At 44.2% G+C, this 17,009-nt stretch overlaps 1 protein-coding gene across 3 annotated transcripts in view; it reads right to left on the reverse strand.

Annotated features, from left to right (window-relative positions):
- Positions 1-15,385, reverse strand: part of WWTR1 (WW domain containing transcription regulator 1) — a 136,445-nt gene extending 121,060 nt beyond the window's left edge. The window contains exons 1-2 of one of the 3 annotated variants that reach the window (XM_058295139.2): positions 15,070-15,385; positions 14,212-14,645 (exon numbers count right to left, since the gene is read on the reverse strand). In XM_058295139.2, coding sequence (XP_058151122.1) covers positions 14,212-14,642 — 431 coding nt within the window. In that variant the 5' untranslated portion in view covers positions 14,643-14,645; positions 15,070-15,385. Of the gene's footprint in view, positions 1-14,211; positions 14,646-14,835; positions 14,981-15,069 lie in introns of those variants that run through there. The other 2 variants (XM_058295141.2, XM_058295140.2) reach the window with 2 other exon arrangements.
- Between the last annotated feature and the right edge of the window lie 1,624 nt (positions 15,386-17,009).

Raw genomic sequence — 17,009 nt, forward strand, 5'->3', positions numbered from 1 at the left:
CAGGCAGAAAGGTATGTAGATAGAGAGAAACAAATGGTCAGTGCCTCTCAAACTATCTGTGGGGAATGATGACTTTTTTTTAACAAATCAGTCTTATTGCTACATATTAATAAAGCATAAATCCATCCAAAGTGTACAATCAACAGTACTCAGTGTAATCACATATTTTTGCATTCATCACTTTAATCATTCTTAGAGCACTTTCATTATTCTAATAATAATAAAAAACAAACCAAAACTTATTCACATCTCAATCTCTCTACACTTTCCCTGCCATAAATAGCTGCTATTCTTTTTCCTTTTTTCCAGTATATTTGTATTCACATTTTGTAAAAACGGTCTTATATATGCAATATCCCCCATATCCATGTTTTACATGAGATTTTACAGTCCTATACATTCTCATGTTCCAGGTTTCAGGTTTCCTTCTAGTAATATGCATGACCATAGACTTTCCCATTCAACCACTGTCATACCTTTATAAAAAGCTCTACTAGTTACAAACATCATGCGATGCTTTGACCATTTCTATTCATTTCCAAAGATTTACAAACAACCTTTTTACCAATTCCGCACAAATTGGCCCTCAGCTTTCCATTCTCTACCCTCCTTTTATTTTCTGGTGACCTACATTCTAATTATTAACTCCATGAGTTTGACAATATATTTAGTTCATAATAGCACAATCATAAAGTATTTGTCCTCTTGTGTCTGGCTTGCTTCACTGAACACAATGTCCTCCAGGTGCATCCATCCTGTCATATGCCGCATGACTTCATTTCTCATTACTGTTGCATAATATTCTATCGTGTGAACACCACAATTTGTTTATTCATTCATCAGTTGATGGACACCTGGGTTGTTTCCAAATGTTGGCCATCATGAATATTGCCGCTATGAACATCATGTGCAAATGTTTTTGTCCATGTCTCTGCTCTCAGTTCTTCTGGTTATATACTTAGTAATGGTATTGCCAGGTCACATGACAAGTCTAACTCAGCTTCCATAGGAACTGCCAAATAGTCCTCCACAGTGGCTGTACCATTCCCACCAAAGGTGAATAAGCATTTCTATCTCTTCACATCCTCTACAACATTTACAGTTTTTCAGCTTTCTAACAGCAGCCAGTGTAAGAGGTGTGAAATGATATCTCACTGTAGTTTTGATTTGCGTTTCCCTAATCACTGAACATTTTTTCATGTGTTTCCTTGCCGTTTGTATTTCATCTTTGGACCACTGTCTTTTCAAGCCTCTTGCCCATTTTTTAATCAGGTAGTTTGTCTTTTTATTATTGAGTTGTATGATATCATCGTATCTTTGTTTATCATGAATATTAAACCCTTATCAGGGAAAGCAGACTTGGCCCAGTGGTTAGGGCGTCCGCCTACCACATGGGAGGTCCGCAGTTCAAACCCCGGGCCTCCGTGACCCGTGTGGAGCTAGCCTATGCGCAGTGCTGATGTGCACAAGGAGTGCCCTGCCACGCAGGGGTGTACCCCGTATAGGCCCCACGCGCAAGGAGTGCGCCCCGTAAAGAGAGCCGCCCAGCACGGAAGAAAGTGCAGCCTGCCCAAGAATGGTGCTGCACACATGGAGAGCTGATGCGTCAAGATGACGCAACAAAAAGAAACACAGATTCCTGGTGCCACTGATAAGGATAGAAGCGGTCACAGAAGAACACATAACGAATGGACACACAGAGCAGACAACTGGGCAGGGAGGGGAGAGAAATAAATAAATAATAAATCTTTAAAAAACAAAACAAAACCCTTATCAGATATATAATTGTCAAATATTTTCTCCCATTGAATCAGTTGCCTTTTCACCCTTTTGACAAAGTCCTTTGAGGTGCAAAAGTGTCTAATTTTGAAGAGGTCCCGTTTATCTAATTTTTCATTTGTTGCTCATGCTTTGGGTGAAAGGTTTAAGAAACTACTGCCTACCACAAGATCGAGATGTTTTCCTACATTTTCTTCCAGAAACTTTAGGGTTCTAACTTTTATATTTAAGTCCTTGATCCACTTTGAGTTAATTTTTGTATAAGGTGTGAAATAGAGGGTCTTCTTTTTTTTTGATATGCTCAGTTCTTCCAGCACCATTTGTTGAACAGGCTCTTCTGGCCCAGCTGGGACGGCTTGACCACCTTGTCAAAAATCACTTGACAACAGATGTAAAGATCTATTTCTGAGTTCTTGATTCAGTTCCATTGGTCAATATATCTGTCTTTATGCCAGTACCATGCTGTTTTTACCACTGTAGCTAAGAAATATGCTCTAAAAGGACTGGTATTTTTTATGTTCAATCTGTTAAGGCCAGTACGTAGTCCTACTGTGGATAGCTTGCACGTAACTCATGCCACATGTGACTCACCACACAAGTCTGACACACCCAAACTATCCTGTTTAACAAGACATTTCCACTGATCCTGTTATAGAAATGTCATTTTAATATAAAAATGTCTAAACACTGTCAACTTTTCTGTCTAGCTAGTCACACGCCAGTTCCATTTGCATGCTGGCATTGGTGCACGGACCACACTTGGAGGAGCACTATGATACGGATACACTATCTGTTCTGATTTGCTGGGTGTCCCATTTAACAAGCCGGTCCCTTTGCCACCACTTATCACCCTTATATATGAAGGACAGGTCGACTGACTGCTAGGACAGTAGACAATAGATAAGTTTAGATGGCAGACAAGCCAGATAGATGTTAAAATTAAATAGGAACCAGAGAGCTGCCTTTTGTGCAAAGAATATTTCTGGATAAAGTGGTACCAATGGGGGGATCCAGGGAGAATCAGAGGAGTATATTTTCTATTCTTCTCCCACTAGCGGTATTTGAGCATATATTATTTTTATAATTAAAAACAGAAATCAGATTGCAACGACAGATACAGACCATTATATATTTTGACATAATCTACAGAACTGTGTGGGAGAGAATGTAAACTACAATGTGAACTATAATCCATGCTTAGTGGCAATGCTCCAAAATATGTTCATCAATTGCAATGAATGTACTGCACTAATGAAGGATGTTGCTAATGGGGGCAAATATGGGTGGTGTGGGGAGCAGTGCATATGGGAATCCCCTATATTTTTAATGTAACATTTATGTAAGCCAAAAATTTTTTTTTCATTAAAAAAAAAGAGAACGTCAGAAACAATTTAAATATCCATTAACAGGCACCAGTTTAAAAAGAAAATGTATAGTACTTCCATAAAATGGAATACTTTGTAGTCCTTAAAGAAATAATGCAGATGTTTATATACAGAAGAAGAATGAACTACAAAATATATGAAGTGAAAAAAGAAAGATACAGGGAAAAAAAAGATGCAGAAGCATATGCAGAGTATGCTACCAACTGTGAGGGGAAAAGAGGTCTAGGTAGTTATAGATAAATAATCTATGTACGCGAATGCATGCATGTATGCACAAAGGGTGTTTGTGGAATGTAAAAAAAACTGGAAAGGGTGGTACTCTGGGAAGGGCGAGTACTGGGGCCGGGTGGGAGACTTCTCTCCATGCAGGCTTCTGTAGTAGTTGAATTTTTTGTCATTCTCATGTATTTTTATTATTCAAAACCTTTTTTCTTTAACTTGAAGAAGTCATTCTGAAAACATTAACTTGGAACTCAGCACCACAACTTAGCTTGAAAAGGCTCTCGGGAAACGGACTTTGGCCCAGTGGTTAGGGCGTCCGTCTACCACATGGGAGGTCCGCGGTTCAAGCCCCGGGCCTCCTTGACCCGTGTGGAGCTGGCCCATGTGCAGTGCTGATGCGCGCAAGGAGTGCCCTGCCACGCAGGGGTGTCCCCCGCGTAGGGGAGCCCCACGCCCAAGGAGTACGCCCGTAAGGAAAGCCGCCCAGCGCGAAAGAAAGTGCAGCCTGCCCAGGAATGGCGCCGCCCACACTTCCAGTGCTGCTGAGGACAAGAGAAGCGGACAAAGAAACAAGATGCAGCAAAAAGACACAGAGAACAGACTACCGGGGGCGGGGGGGGGGGGGTTAAATAAATAAATCTTTGGAAAAAAAAAAAAAAAGGCTCTCCAAGGACCCCACTAATGGTTTAGAAAGCATGCCCCTGGGAAGGTGACCACCAGCTGCGGGGCCAGGTGTCCTCAGGGGACTGAGCCCAGGTGGGTCTTGATGGGATGACTGTGGTTCTGGAGTCTAGTTTTGTCTGTGTCCAGATGATCAACCTCAAAGGAACTGAAAAGCTACCCGTGCCCACCAGAGAGGATTCTAGGAACATCCAGACCTGCAAGCTGTTCATTTACAAGCTCAAACGGAAGATGCGATGGGGTGGGCCTGAATCAAGAGTAGCCTGGTAAACCATAAACTTGGAAAGCAAAATCCACCCGCCATTTTGGAACTGCACCTGCTAAATTGAATATATGTTGGATGAATGGATCTATCTGAACAGATGGAAGGATGGATGGATGGATGGATTGCTATTAAAGGCTCCATCATTTCCAGACTCTTAAAAGTCAGTGTAAAATGATTACTTCTCTAAAACACCTAGGAAGATCTCAACATAGAGGACAATGGTGAGGTCTTTTGCTACATTCTGTTAAAGCGCAGGTTGGTTGGTAGATCTCAAAATTAAGGGGTGAAGAGGTTGGTATGACTCGGGCAAGTTCAGTTTGTCCATCCTAGTTGAGGTTTCAAAACCTCAATATGACCCACAGTCATCTATCAACTAATACTTATCTTTGAACCCAAGTGAGGTCAGCCCCTTATGGTCTCCAAACCCCAGCCTCAGCCTTTCTGTCTCCATGATTCTCCCCCATCCATTCTTTCCTAGAAGGTCTCTCTGCCCACCTAACCTTGCCCTTCCCATTTTTCAAGTCTGCAGAATTAGTACCTAGAGTTAGGACTCTAAGTCTTCAGTCCAAGGGGCACAGGCATTCCCAAGCATGGCAGACTCTTAGGAGGAAGTCCATGGTGCAAACTGTTGCTCCACCTCGGTCTCTCCCTCTCAAGGCAGCACACACTGCAATGCAAATGGCTGAAACCAAATATTGCAGGATTCCTTTCTTATTGTACACCTACTATGTGCAAGGCACTGTGGTCAGGTTATACAACGACAACCAAGACAAACATCACTGTTGCCCTCAAGGGTAATAAGAAAGGGAAATAACTGATTGCAATATGGGGTAGTGCTTTATCTAGGGAGATACTGGGGCTATGGGAGAATGTAGCAGGAGCATCTAACCTAGTGCAGGGCTGAGAGTCAGGGAAAACTTCTAGGCTGATGCGTGAAGGCAGCGTAGGTGTGTACCAGGCAAAAAGAAGGGAAACAATGTCCCAGGCATAGGTAACACCTTGTGCCAAGACCCTGAGGCCAGAGGGAAGCATAGCCAGTAGGAGAAACTGAAAGACATTCAGTACTACTGCAAGCTTCCGAACCTGTAACCATAACAGAAACGATTAACTGAGGACACACCTCACAAGTGCTCCCAACACAACGCAGTAGAGAACGGCTGCTCAAGAACAATCTGGCGCCGTCTGGGTCAGTACACGGATATTTATAAGCCTGCTTTTGTATGCATTCCCCGTCTCCCCAGCTAGAATGTCAGTGGGGAAAGCTAGTGCGCATTTCTTCCCTCGCAGCAGCACACCACACAGAGCTGACCCACAAAGGTTAAATGACTTTTAGCTGCAAAGGCTAAGCTCTTCCAGGCGGCAGCACGGGAAGGCCCTGGAAGATCACGGTCCCCATCACATCTATACCGTCAATAACAGGAATAAAGTTTCCATGGAGGTTGCTGGGCCCAGCACGTGTTAAGCACTTTGCATTTCACTTTATCTCCTAACAGCACCAACAAATGCACATCATTTTCTCCTTCCTTATTTATCATCAGTTGTGCCTGTGCTACTGACTAGATGGGAACATAAAACAAAAGCTAGAGGTCCAGAAAAAAGAGAGTATGTCAATACTTCTTAACAAGCTGAAGGAAATCCATAGGACCGAAAACTTGCCACAAGCCTACTTTTTTTATCCTTAGGCAACCTTTATGAAGAATTATTCATTAAGATTTTTGCAATCACTGTGCCCAGTTCATTTTTAAAGAAAATTACCCAAAGCAAGAAAAACGCCATTTGTCCCCAAAGAGTAGCCCTTTAAGTGACATAAGCTCCAGACTTCAGATACCAAACTCCCGCTAAGAGATTCCCCACACCACAGCTATCCGAATCTACCACACAGATCTTTGCTTGCTTCTTTGATTTTCTTTTTCTTTCCCTCTTTCTTTCTTTTTTTATATGCAAGATGTACAAAGAGGTATAAAGAACAATAACCACAAACACCCACTTTTCAGCATAGGAAATAAAACATTACAGTACAGTTGAAGACCCATCCTGATTCGCCAGGTCTGATTTTATCCCTTTCCCCACAGTTCAAGGATCACGTTCGGCCCTCCTAGCCAAGCCCTCCATGATTCCCATCTGGTTTCCATCTCTCCTGCAGCCCCCACCTGCCCGCCTGCCTGGTGCCCCAGCCTCACCCATCCACCTGCCCTGGCAGCTTCTGCTCTGGCCTCTAAGACACCCGAGGCCTCTGTCCCTGGAGGCCCTGCCTTGTCCCCTCCCTTCTCCCACTGCAGGGGGCTTGGCTGGACTCGCTCACCTACTTCCAGGGTCCCAGAGCCCCCAGGATAAATTTTATCACAATTCCTGACTCCTGAGTTTTTAAAATAACTTTTTCCTCAATTGAAAAAAGTATGTTTATGATTATTTGGAACACAGAGAAAGCTAGAAGGTAGACAATAAAAATCATCCCTGATTCCAGAGATGAGCAAGGTAAACATTTTGGTATGTGTCCCTTCTATCCAACACCCGCATGCATTGCTTTAAAAATAAAATCAGGATATGATACTACCACACTGTACTGTAATTGTTGGTTTTCTTGGCTATATCCCACTTGTCAGATATTCAGGTCAATTTCTGTATTTCTATATTCCTAGTGTCTCACAGATGGTGTGGGTAATTTGCTGCTAAATGAATCAAAGAATATAAATGAAAATATAATACATATGCACAAAGCTCACTGAAAATGAAAACCATAACTTGCTTCAACCAGGAAACTCTCAACTATAGAAATAATAGTGAAGGTCACAAAAAGGTTTCCCACAATATGGTCTGTAGAACATTCCTGAGTAGATGCTATTCAATGATAGACAGAATTTTTTAAAATCCCAGAATCAAATAAGATTTTGAAATACTGGCTTAAACAAATATAAACTAGTTTTTCTGACAAGGGAATTTGGAGTCTTTAATATATATTGTGAATTTCCAAGGGAGGGATATAGCATGCACCATATCCCAACATATTAGTCCAGGAAACCTTTACTCACAAAGCATCTGAACGGACCAGCATTCCAGAGTACACAGTGTGGAAAACACTCCTCTACTAATATTTCTATGAACTAAAACATTCACAGACACCCACAGCGCAGCAAAAGAGCCATCCCCTCAAAAAGATACCCTTCAATGATCAGCTAATAATGTCAGTCTTCAGTCTTTCCTGAATTCCTGTCCCCTAAATTGGTAGGTTCCTTTACTTCCCATCCTCCTCTCCTTGGTTAGCTATTTGAGAGAGGAGGAAAGAGAGGGGCTGATATAAAAGGCTGTAATTCCTACAAGTCTTAACTGGTCAACAAACTGAGACTTGTTACTACCTCAAACCTCTACAATCTGGGATTGTTTTGTTTTGTTTTGTTTTGTTTTGTTTTGTTCAAGGTACCAGGGCCAAGGACTGAACCCCGGACATCATATGTGGGAAGCCAGTGCTCAACCACTGAACCACATCACCTAAGTTAGTTTCTTTTTTTTCATTTGACTGCTCACTGTTTGTTTTTTTGTTGTTTTTTTTTTTAGAAGGCACCAGAAACCGAACCCAGGACGTCCCATGTGGGAAGCAGGCACTCAACTGCTTGAGCCATATCCGCTCCCTACCACAATTTGTTTTTAATCAATCTCTACAGTTAGAAACCCGATGTGAAGAAACTTAGCTCTTTTTCCTCTTGAAATTACTTTACTAACATTATCCAGTTAACCCTCTCAACAAGCTCTCAGCCATGTACCCAATCCTGACATCAACTGAAAATACTGGGAGATTCAGTCAGCTGGCCTCCCTGTCACATGTGTGTTTACTGTAAAATTATGTAGATTTTTATTTACTAATGATGGGAATCTTGATAAGAATAAAACAGAAATAGGCACTGTAGATGAACTATCCATTTCCAATTGGTTTGTTTTTTTTCAATCATCGCCATCTTTCTAGCAATGAGAACTCCAAATCTGATCACCAAGATTGGTTTTAGAAACAAACTGGAGGCTTGCTCCACCACTCCTGGATACATAATTACAGGGTCTAATTATGAGCACATAATTGGCATGAGGCAGCATGGCATAAGGGCAGAAACACAGGTTTGGGAATCCTATCCCTGCCACTCACCTGTTACGTGACCCCAGGCCACTTCCTTAATGGCCCGGGCTTAACCTCACTGAGCTTCCTCAACAGTAAAATGGGACAATAATAAGCACCTGTTTATAGGTCACTGTGAGGGCTAAAAGAATATATGTGAAGGGATCTCGGGCTATCAACTGGTTCCACGCACACGTGTCTAGAGCGTGTTCACGGGTGCCTCTGGTGCTGACTCTCTGGGAAGTACTGACTCAGCCCTCTGCACTGTGTGGCAGAGAAAAGGTCACCAAATATCAGTTACCATCCTCATCACCTCTCCCCACTTCTTTTTCCCCAGGAACTCATACATGCAAAGCAGGCTCTCAATCACTTGAGCCACATCTGCTCCCCTCTTCCCACTTCTTTATCCCATTCCCCCAACCCCATCCCAACTGGCAGGTTCAGGCTAGATTCTGAAAGCTTAAAAGCAGACCTACCTCAGAAGGGGCTGGGTATCCCCTGTCCAAGACTCTGAAGGGAACAGGTACCCCATGCTGGGCATTCCTATTTAGATTTTTGTTAACAGGAAGATTGACCTGTTAGGGGCTTAGCCACGTTAAATCCAAAAATTGACTTTCAACTCCAGAACCAGTTTGTAGTTCGGAGTCATAGCTATAACCTGGACTTGGAATCACCTTACGCTACTGTCTAGACTTCTGCATCTGATTTTGGCCAGGCAGACAGTGTGCATGTGTGTTGGGAGATAAGTAAGGGGAGGCAAGAACTAACTTGTATCATCTACTATGTGCCAGAAATTTTACATAGATAAGCACATCTAATCTTTCAAAGTGCTACGAGATAGGTATTGGTATCCTCATTTTACAGAAAAGAAAACTAAGGCAGAAGGCAATATTTTATGAATGACAAAAGGCCCTTCATGAAAAATTGCTACATTATGTTGTCAACCAAAGATAAACAGAAAAAACAAGCCAGAGTTTAGTTGTTTTTTAAGAAAATTAAGAACCACTTTTTAAATAAATATTTTCAGATAGAAAAGGATTTGAAAGTGTTATTCAAAAGCTACAAAAGGATGTGCTCCTGCAAAATGAAGGCATAAACCAAAAAAGGAGGAAGACATGGGAAAAGGAAATAGTACTTTCAGTCATAGAGTAAAGACCCAAGATGAGAGCTCTTTTGTGGGCCTAGAAAACAGCCAACATAAAATGGCACAGAAAAAAAAATGGTGGAAAACTGGTATAAAGGCTTAGGGAAAGAAGACTTGATAGACAAGATTGAGAGCCTGGATTTTGAGATCATAATAAAGGTAAATGATGCATAAAGGCATAAGAAGATAATTAGGAATGCTAGAAGAAAACTGTTTAAGAAAATCATGGGAGGAAGGGAGGAAGGGAGGAAGGGAGGAAGGGAGGAAGGAAGGAAGGTAGGCTATGGTCCATAAATGAGGAAACTAAAAGGTGACATGAATTTAAACAACTGATGAAGAATAAGAGAATACCTTTGACTTTGCTATTGGATATATGCTCCACTGAGTACCCAAGAGTCCTGACTCCAGATCTAATGTGCAAGTTTAAAATCCAATCCTAACACACAAGGCAGTGAATCATATTTACAGAATTATAATAATGTAAATGCTGCCTATAGGCTTTCAATTTTAAAAATCTTTTATGAATAAAAAGATCAACTTTGGGGCACAGCACAGATACAGGTTATAGGTTCAGGACTTTTATAGTGTTAAAGTGTCATTGACAAAAAGTAAGTTATAGAACTGGTAGTGACCCAAACATCCTAAAATCACATTTTTTAAAAATTTAATGTGGTCTCTGTTCAAACATACAAAGATTATGGGGAATCAGAAATACTGACATTAGTGTGATACATTCATTGCAATTAATGAACACATTTTGAAGCATTACCACACAGCACGGATTATAGTTTATGTTGTAGTTTTCACTCTCTCCCACTCCACTCTGTAGGTTATGGCAGGATATATAATGGCCTGTAACTGTCTTTGCAATGTCATTCAGGACAATTTCAAGGCCCAAAAATGTCTCCATATTACACCTCTTGAAAGAAATTGTTAATGTGGGGGAAGTAGGAGATGTGGGGAGTGGGGCATATGGGACTCTCTTATATTTTTTTTATGTAACATTTTATGTAATCTAAGTATCTTTTAAAAATAAATTTTAAAAAAATTTTTTTAAATACTGACAAATGTTGAGAAAAAAAGAAATAAACTGATCTAATAGACAAACAAAATAAATAAGTACCAAACTCAGGAGAGGAAGAAGAAAACTAATTTAAGGAGCTTCATCTTTCCTTTCATATCAGGAGTTAAAAGTTGATAACTCAAAAAACAATTGTCAAAGCATGTAACTTAGGGCTAAGGAAGGTAACAATCTGAGAATTAAATACACAAACAGCTAAAAAATAAAAAGGTTCCCTCTATGAACCTTGAGGTGGTGAAGGAAACCAGTGTTTTTCAACAAAAGTCCTTCTGTACTATTTGATTCATTACCAAGTGCATAGATCACTTTAACAAAAATAATTTCCTACCACACATTTCAGAAAACAGAGAACACTGAAATTCTTACTAAAAATTCAGAGTAGTATTCAAATGTTATAATTGGAATTGTTGTTGCATGGAATAAAATACCTTTTTTCTTCTAAAATTGTGGGATTCCAATAAAAGTTTTCTACAAGAATGTTCGTAGGAAAGAGTAAAGGTAGAAAAGTCGTATTTGACAACTCTACTGAAGATAGCTCATTTTCTTCTTTATAATTCTCTGTTTTCTGGTTTACGTGCAATAAACATGCATTCCATCTATAATGAAAAAATTGTTTAAATTTTAACATGATCACCGTTCAAAGCTAGCACGTCAGGTTACTAAGAGCTCCAAACCTGCACACCCTAGTCTAATTCGTGGGCTTTAGAGGACAGCGGGAATTATGCAGCCGTTTTCAGAGGCCATGAGTTTGAACATTCAAGCTGCTCCATGGTTACCTGTTATCCTAAAGGAAGGCCTGGACACCAGAGGGAAGGTGGGAAGGCTCGGGAAAAGTGCCCGGGAGGTACCAGAGAGTGACTATACCCTACACACTGAAACAATCTTACCTGCAAAAATGACAAGTTTTTTAGAGCTTCATAGATGGCCAGGTTTTGCTTCCCATAAAGCTCATTGTTCAGCTGGGGAAGTGACAAAGGGATGAAGGTGGGGGTGGGAGGAAACAGAAAAAACTATCCCGCAAGTAGACAGCAACAGGTCAGAGGTCCAGTCCAGGGTCCACCAGTAAGTAACCACATGACTTCCCCAAAGTCATGTCATCACCCTTCCCTGACTTCAGGTTTCTAGCTAGGAAAAAAAATTGACCCTTGTCGATTCTAAAATCCTAGGATTTTCCATTTATAAAGCCCTTGACTACCAACAAAGTCAAGAACAGCATTCTACTGCTCGTCCCATTTCACAGCAGTAGAATACTAACTCAGATCACTTGCAACCATTTTCCAAACTTAATTCACCCAACAACATTGCCTTTTGAGTGTGGGTAGTAAAGTGTGACATATAAAATCTACCTTATTCCAACTTGAAACAAAGCTCCAAAAGTAACACAGAGAACTACTGGCAGATTGCATATTCTGAAAGACAATAGTTACAGTGACTTAATTTCTTAAATGCTCTTGTCACTTGGCCAAAAATTTCCAAGGATAGCACCAGACCAGGCCAGCCTACTACAAACATGTTTTTCAGCTGTCAATTCCATCAACCATTCAAAGTGAAATGAAGATGCACTTCAGTTTGTGTTGGTAGAATGTTGACGGTGGGTCAATATCAGAATGTTAGAATGTTAGAATGTTAGAATGTTAGAATGTTAGAATGTTAGAATGTTAGAATGTTAGACGGTGGGTCTAAAATCCAGAGATGGATCAGGGCAACTTTCTCTAAACCTAAGACAAACTTCCTTTTTGCCCTAGTTTCACAAACATTGTTCTAAACTACTTATCATTCAAAACAAATGTATAAAAGTAATTGTTTGTTTGTTTTGCTTTGGCAAATCCAGCTCTTATTTCGTATTTTTAATATTCACATTAATCATATGGATCATATACCATGTGTGTGTATTCATAAGCAATTTAAAAATTATTTAGGGTCCAAAAAAGTCACTCCAAATTACTGAAAATTATCTTTTTCTTCTATTTGTATATATTACCAAGTCCATTTCTACAAAAGTCACAGTAAAATACACTCCATTTACCTAAGTAAAATATGATGCTAGGCAGCTCTTTTGGCCCTTTATATACTATAGAAACAAGCGTCATTCTTTAGAGTATCGTCACATTTAGAAAAATGTCATGTCCATAAGTCACATATTGACTTCCGCCAGCCATTTACAACTCAGAGCACTGAGACACACTCTCTCAATAACCCAAAGATCACTTTTGGAATAAACTGACGACCAAGTGTCTTTCAATTCAAGGGTATCTCAGAATTGTGTGAACCCCAGAAACAAAATAAAGAATTCCGCCTTATACAAGATGTCAACAGCTTTGGGATGCAGAAAGTATAAGAACTGGTCACCAGTACGAGTCAAGGAGTTAGCGATAACAAACCCATCTATCACGGGACGGTTGCTATGAGGACCCTCTCATAACAATCAAAGTGTTATATACTGGTGTCAAAGAAAGGCTTGATGACATTTTTAACAGAGCAGGTAACTTCTTAACTTTTGAATTAGGGCAGTGCTACCAAAGATATATGGGCTTTCAAATGAACTCTATAGCACGCTCTTAGACGTTTTCCTCCTGGGTAGTGAATGCCAGGGCGGGCAATCCTGATCCAAGTGGTACAGCTGGCGCAACGTCCATCTGGACCTTCAAGAGCCTGGGCCGCTATAACCTCATTGGTTCCATTTCAAGTTTCAACTTGGTTTCTCCTCAGAAAGGTAACTGTTGTAGGGTACCACAAATGAAAATATCTCCACTAGAGTTTGTGGACACATATTCCTATTCCTATCTAAAGAAAATCTAATATGAAATCCATGACATCAAAAAGCTGGAACAATGCAAAGGGCAGACACATAACCAAGCAGTCTCTCTAATTTGATGGTATTTTAGGTTCCTAAATTTGACTTATTAAACTCTTGACCCAATTTCCACACAAATGATTTGTCCAGGCCTCAACTACTTAACCACTGCAGTTGCTAATTACATCACTGTGCTCTGTGGTCTCTACAGTATCCAGGTGGAAGCAGCAAGGCCTACCCAGGCCTGTTCACTTTTCCAACTGTCTTTTCCCAAGAAGCCAGGGACTCCAGACCACCCTCTCCTTGCCAAGTGTCCCTCTCCTTCCCAAGCTTCAGAACTTTTCTTTCATTTATTTTGACCATCCAAAGTGCCCCAATGGACCTGGCTCTGGGGTATCTAACTTAGGGTGGGCAGGGAAAAGGGTCCCCAGAAATCTGTTTCAAATCCTCTAGATTCAGGGCATAGTTACCTATGCGAATCATAAGAATTTCCTCCCCATACCTTTTTCTCCCTCCTCTGCCTCTAGAAGTTTCCAGATCCAGAATTTTGGGGGGCTCCCGGGATCCTGGATGAAGCTCACCAGACTCTCCCCTGCTTCTGATCCCTTAAAATTCCAACACCTACGACTCACTCCCTCCTTCCAGCTTTCCAGATCTTTGGGAAAGAACCGTGGAAGGACACGCGCGTGCACACACGCGCGGCCGCGCGCGCCCTGGGCATCCTGACTTTGTGCCTCCTCGGCTCCAGGCTGACTTACTTGAGGAAGTATCTCTGGCCAGTGGCCGTGAAGGTCATCTCCCAGCCTGGAGGCAGGGGCAGCTCGTCGGTTACGTCGTAGGACTGCTGGCGGAGGTGTGCGTGCTGCTGTGCGGGACTTGCCGCGGCGCCCGCGCCTGTGCCCAGCTGCAGGGACGCGGGCGACGAGTGCGAGCGGACGTGCTGGGCGCCTCCGGCCAGCCGGGGCCCCGGGTGGCCACCCGACGAGTCGGTGCTGGACTGGCGCGAGTGCGAGCCCGAGTCAGGCTCCTTGAAGAAGGACTCCGGCAGGATCTTCTTCCGCCACGAGCTGGGCTTGGGGTTCATGACCGAGTTGAAGAGCGCTTCGAGGTCCGTGTCAAGGTCCTGCGTGACGTGGATCACTTGCTGCCCGGGTGGTGGGAGCGGAGGGGGCGCCGAAGCCGGATTCATTTTCTGCAAGGAGAAGGGAGGTCAGATCAGCCTTTTACTTCAAGTCGGGGAGGTGGTGGGAAAATGGAAAAGGAAAAGAGGAGGCAGAGTGTCCGCCCCGGTGTCCCAGACACAGTAGAAACACCAGCCGGATGGGGGAGGGGTCCCTTCTCGCCTTGAGAATTATGCAACTTTCTAGAAGCAAAGAAGTTACCGCGTGGAGGAGGAGAAGGCAAGGCTGGGGCGGAGGAGGGACGGTTGGTAACTACTCGCAGGACGTTACTGAACTGCTAGTGGCAAAAGAAAGGTCGCAGCTTTCCAGGGCAGGCAGACCCCCAAAGAAGTCTCAACCCCTAGCCAACTTCACGACGTCACGACTCCGGAAGCCCGAGAAGCCCGGCGCCGGGGCGTGAAGTCGGGCAAGTGGGCGCGCTCCAGCGGGCGCTACCTGGGCGCGCAGCGAAGCCGAGCCTTGCGCGCGCGGCGGCCGCCGTCCGGGCCGACCTCGCCGTCGGGCCTGGGTCGCTCGGGTGCGTCCCGAACTAGAGGGGCTGTCGCCGGAGCCCGACTGGCGAATCCCGACCCGACTCGGTGCAGCCGAAAGGCCTGGCTCTTACATCCCCCGAGTCGGCCTCAGGCGCTCACGCTCGGCGAGCAGGAGGCGGAGGAGGCGTAGAGAGCGCGGCCGCCGCGACTCCAGAACTGTCCCATAAACAAAGTTTGGAGCAAACTTCCACCCCCAGGAAAGAGGCGGTCCCGAAAGTTGAGCTGTTGAATTATGCATGACCGCCGAGTCCCGAGCCTGCCTGCCCCCGCTCGCCCCTCCTCTTCCTCCTCCTCCTCTTCTTCCCACCCCGGCACCAGAAAATCCTGGGCGTGATGGGTACTTTGCAGGGTAAGAGGAGACGGGTACCCCCCACCCCTCTCCTCCCGGCCTCCTCGCCCCGCTCCCGGGCAGCCCTGGATGTGCATTCCTTCGAGTTTACCACAGAATTTGGGGCGGGATCAAAGGGAAAGTGGCCCGAGCCTGTTTAATCAAGGGGTTGTGCACCGAAACCAAGGCAGGGGGTGGTGAAGGGCACGCGGGCCAGGGGTCCAGGCTGGGGGAGGGCTGGTCCTGGGCGCCGCGCCCTCCCCGCGAGCTGGGCGCCAAGACCCGGCACCCGGGGAGCCGCTGGAATCCTTGGTTCTGCAGGAGGGCGGTCCCGGGTGCGTTCCGGCGCCGGGAGCCACCAACAAGGCCGGCCCTTCCACGGGCGGCTGCTCGGCGCTTGTGACCATATTTGGTGCGGCGAGAAGGCACCCCGGCTGCTCGGCTTTCGCGTGTCTCAAGAGCAGACGGTGCCCCGAAAGCGCCTCTGTAGCTGGAGATGCGGCTTCGCCAACGGATGGGTTGTAAACAAACGAACTTCAAACCATTCATCAGCCCTTCGTTTCCTCTCCGGGGTGACTCAGGCCACTAGTGATTGAGAAGAAACCGGGTCAAAGCTGGGTACTGGAAAGGGAGAGCCATCGCGCCCCCTCCCCTGCGCACTCCGCGCGCGTGGTGGGAGGATTGGAATGTCCCTGACACCCCCTCCCCCCCCCCCCCCCCCCCCGCAGACCCTGGAACCGGAATGGAACCGGAGCAGGTGGCTGGGAATAGAGGGGGTGCGCCAGTGACCCGGAAAAGCCACCCACCCGACACCGACTGGATCTGGGAGAAGGGTGGAGACCCCCTGCCTCCGGCTAGGGGGAGGAGGTTAAGCCAAGTCCGACAGCTGCAAGAAGTGGGAGGCGACGATGCCCTCCAGAGCAGTTCAATTTCGTCTCTCGGTTTTCCTCTCGCTACTGGGTCTAAGCGGAGGGTGCCTCGAAGCAAGTCACGCTCCAGAATGTCCCATCCCACCCCATTTGACTGAAATAGAAGTTTCCTAAATTAATAAAAAGAGGCAACATAGGTAAAGCGTTTGAACAGCACCCACCGGCTTTGTAAGTTTTTGTTAAATTAAATGTAGGAATTGCACCTTAACGTTTTGGTAAGTGTGAGATGAGGTCAAAATTAAAATCTAGAGTTGCTTTAAAGGAGAGCAGTGAAGAGAAAAAGGCCGCTCCGTATTTTGCCTTGAAAAATGTAGAAGAATTTTGAGGCCATTCCCTGAAAGACTGAATCCCTGTCTCTTCAAAATAAAGCTGAGCCCTCCGAAGTGATACCCTTGCCACATTATCTATATTTGGGGATGTGCCCTGATTCCAGACTTTTCACAGACTGGGAAAAATATGATGCAGACGCTAGCTCCCTTAGAGAAAGACAGCCACTGTGGATCATCTTCAACGTTAAGAAGTCCAACTACGTGACTGGAGAGACCACATAGAGAGGGAGAAGCCCCCACAGGAAAAGAGGAAGAA

Source organism: Dasypus novemcinctus, chromosome 4, assembly GCF_030445035.2.
Source record: "Dasypus novemcinctus isolate mDasNov1 chromosome 4, mDasNov1.1.hap2, whole genome shotgun sequence".
NCBI classification, from domain to species: domain Eukaryota; kingdom Metazoa; phylum Chordata; class Mammalia; order Cingulata; family Dasypodidae; genus Dasypus; species Dasypus novemcinctus.